This window comes from Bombina bombina, chromosome 6 (assembly GCF_027579735.1).
Source record: "Bombina bombina isolate aBomBom1 chromosome 6, aBomBom1.pri, whole genome shotgun sequence".
Taxonomy (NCBI): domain Eukaryota; kingdom Metazoa; phylum Chordata; class Amphibia; order Anura; family Bombinatoridae; genus Bombina; species Bombina bombina.
Genome location: NC_069504.1, coordinates 958,556,945 through 958,560,621, shown reverse-complemented (window position 1 = coordinate 958,560,621; position 3,677 = coordinate 958,556,945). Strand labels below are relative to the sequence as shown.

At 33.8% G+C, this 3,677-nt stretch overlaps 1 protein-coding gene across 1 annotated transcript in view; it reads right to left on the bottom strand.

The window, feature by feature from the left end:
- Positions 1–2,345, bottom strand: part of LOC128664817 (uncharacterized) — a 165,130-nt gene extending 162,785 nt beyond the window's left edge. The window contains 1 exon segment of the mRNA XM_053719620.1: positions 4–2,345. Within this exon segment, the coding sequence (XP_053575595.1) occupies positions 4–2,345 (2,342 nt within the window).
- Between the last annotated feature and the right edge of the window lie 1,332 nt (positions 2,346–3,677).

Sequence of the window (3,677 nt, the reverse complement as noted above, 5' to 3'; positions counted from 1 at the left end):
AAAGAATCATTCCCAGTATCTAAATCATTGGTATCGATAAGATTATCAGTTGGAACATTCTCAACTGGCTTGATATGTGCAAATTCATTTTGACTTGAGTCAAGTGATACACAGACATCATATGAGTAAGGCAGTGGCAAACTTCCATCACTGAATTGAGAAGGATATCTCAAAGCAACTTGTGGATACATATTTCTACTTAGAGTTTCGAAAGTTGTTGGAGTATTTGATTTCCTATATTTAGAAATAACTGTAGCTATTACTGTCAGGATGAATAAAACAGAAATCACAGCAATGGATATGACCAGGTAAAAGGTCACATTGGATTGAGTTTCTAAATCTTTCGGATGGCTTCTTATTTCAGGAAGAACTTGTTGATATGTTTCTGCCACAACCAACTTTAAAGTAACTGTAGCAGAAAGAGACGGTTCACCATTGTCCTTTACCAATATCACAACCTTTTGCCTTAAAGAATCTATGTCCTTGAAGGTGCGAGACAACCTAATTTCACCTGTGTGCTGCCCAATGATAAAAGAAGCTGGTTCTGGAACTTGTAAAAAGTGGTAAGAGAGCCAAGCATTGTGTCCAGAGTCAGCATCCACTGCAATCACTTTAGTTATTAAATAACCTTTTTCAGATGAGCGAGGAATAAACTCAAATAAGGCTGTTTCCTCAGTGTCTGGTGATGGGTAAAGAATCTTAGGACCATTGTCATTCTTATCAATGATACATATCTTGACTGTGGAATTACTGCTTAGAGGAGGAGATCCACTATCTTTAGCCGTTACTTGTAATTGAAATTCCCTTAACTGTTCATAGTCAAATGAGCGTTGTGCATAAACAACTCCAGTTGCAGAGTTTATGGAAACATATGAAGCTACTGGAATATTTTCAATATCTGTGTTAAAGATGGAGAATACAATTCTGGCATTTTCGTTAATATCAATATCTGATGCATGCACTCTGTGTATTGAAGTTCCAGCTAAGTTATTTTCCATAACATAGGCCACATAACTTGCTTTATCAAAAATAGGTGAATTGTCATTTACATCAGATATTGTTAACTGAATAGTTTTGTTTGTAAACATTGGAGGTGATCCAGCATCTTCAGCTTTTATTACAATAATATAATCAGCTGTTTTTTCTCTGTCCATAATACTTGTAGTAACTAGTTTGTAATATCCAGGAGATGATGATATTAATTTAAATGGCAATTCATTTTCAACTTGACAAGTCACCTGACCATTTGAACCTGAGTCTATATCATGCACATTAATTAGTGCTATTAGTGTACCAGGTAAGGAATCCTCTGGAATTGGTGTAGACAAAGATGTAAGAATGATTTCAGGTGCATTGTCATTTACATCGATAATCTGAATTGAAATTGTACAATGTACCACTAAACCACCACCATCTTTAGCTTCTACAGACATCTCATAACTCTTTGTAATTTCAAAGTCTAGCTGTCCTTTTGTTCTAATATCACCACTTTGAGAATCTAAAGTGAAAGTTTCCATTGCATTTTTAGCAATGCGGTTGAATGAATATGTAATTTCTGCATTTGAACCATCATCTGCATCAGTAGCCTTTAGATGGAGGACTAGAAAACCATTTGGAACATTTTCCTTTAAGCTTATTTGATACTTGTCCTGGCTAAAAACTGGGTAATTATCATTTACATCATGAATCATAATTCTAATTAGAGCGGTCCCAGATTTTAAAGGTTTTCCACCATCATAAGCAGTTAAAACTAAATTATAGATACTTTGGTTTTCACGATCTAAGGGCTTTATTAAAACAAGTTCTGGATATTTAATTCCATCATTGCTGTCTTTTTCTCTCAATTTAAAATGCAGATTGGGAGTGAGTTCATAGCTTTGTAGTGAATTACTTCCAATATCAGGATCTTGTGCATTGCCCAATACAAAATGTGCACCAACAGAAGATAATTCACTAATTTCTAAATCATAAGTATTCTTTGAAAAACTTGGTGAATTGTCATTTAGATCTTGAATTTCAATTTTAACATGGAACACATTCACTGGATTTTCAATCACAATTTCAAGATTCAGAAAGCAAATATGTTCTATTTCACAGATCTCTTCTCTGTCTATTCTATCAGCTACATATAACATGCCATCTTCTAAACTGAAATATTGCTTTTTAGTGCGAGAGACAATTTGCAATTTTCTAATTAACAATTCTTTACTATCCAAATTCAAATCCTTTGCCACATTTCCTACAACAGAACCCTGTTTCATTTCTTCATAAATGGAATATTTAAGCTGATCAGAAACAGCTTTACAAAGCAAAGAAGAAAATAAAAATATTACTTGCCAGGCCATTTTCCTGTGTGAATATATACTGAATCTTCCTCAGCACTATTGTTAGATGGTCTTGGGCTCTTGGTGATCCGGACTGCAAAGATGGGAGTTAAAATGTTGCACTGAATTCAGCTCTGCCTAAGGATTCTGAACATTACAAGATTCAGATATTTAGCTCCAATTCCTTATTGGTCAACAGCGGCACACTGAGTCTGAACTGCGGAACTGCAGTCAGATAGTTTCAGTATTTTACAATGTAAAAAAGCGATATTTACACAGAAAAGTATAGATTTGACTGATATATAAAAATAATTAAGGTCTACTGAAAACTGCAAGGATTTAATATGATTAATGACACAAAATAAAGTTGTAAATAAAGAGCATACTATCTAACTTTAAAAAATGATGTGCTAATTATTAACAGGACCCAATTTCAAACTGTTAGAATTGCCTCAAGAGGGTTATCTTGCATTTGATTTTTAAGTGGACTTGTATTGGGAAGCAGAAAGAGAAGCTTAGGAAACTGAGGCCATTGGAGATACCACAGACTTTAAGGCTCACACACCTCATCTGCCCTAAATATTTGTCTTGCAAAGCAAACTGCATAGTATGAAAATGTAATGATGCTATATTTGCTTGGTAAAATTTTTTAAGTTACTATACAAATCTAGTCTGAAAGAAAGTCAGAAACACTGACAGTATGACATTGGTTTCCAATCATTTTATGGTCCGTGATATTTAACAGTTTACTTTTCAGAGCATATAGCTCATTTTAGACTGACCAAAGAAGCAAACAATGAAAAATCATGGACAAGTACAAAGTGTATTGGATTTTACTAAATTTACTTTGTATACCCATATGGTCTGAATAAAAAAATTAGGCATAGATCTATTTACTTAGTTCACTAGTTTTTTTATATTTAGTTTTTCTTTTTTGGACCATTGAACATTTTTATTGATGCTTATTTGATCATTGCTCTGTTGACTATTGATAAGGCCTTATCTGCAATTGGTTATTTAAGTCTATTTGTTTGTGACCATTCAGAGAATATATACTACCATCTGTATAAATTCACTACAACAATGAATGTCAATGCCTATTTGATAAGGCCTTCTGGTTGGGAGTTTTTGTTTTTGTTTTGTCTTTATACTTTTATGTCATCACCCTTTTAACTTTAATATTACTATTAGACTTTTTCATTACAACTGACATTAACTTTGTATAAAATCCTTGGGTTTTGGGGATTGCATTCAGCCTGGCCATGTTGAAGGCTTTGTATTAAGAGAGTGAGTGTCACATATGAGGCTGGGCTAATCTACAAGGGTCACCACAAGATAGCTGGCTGAGATTGC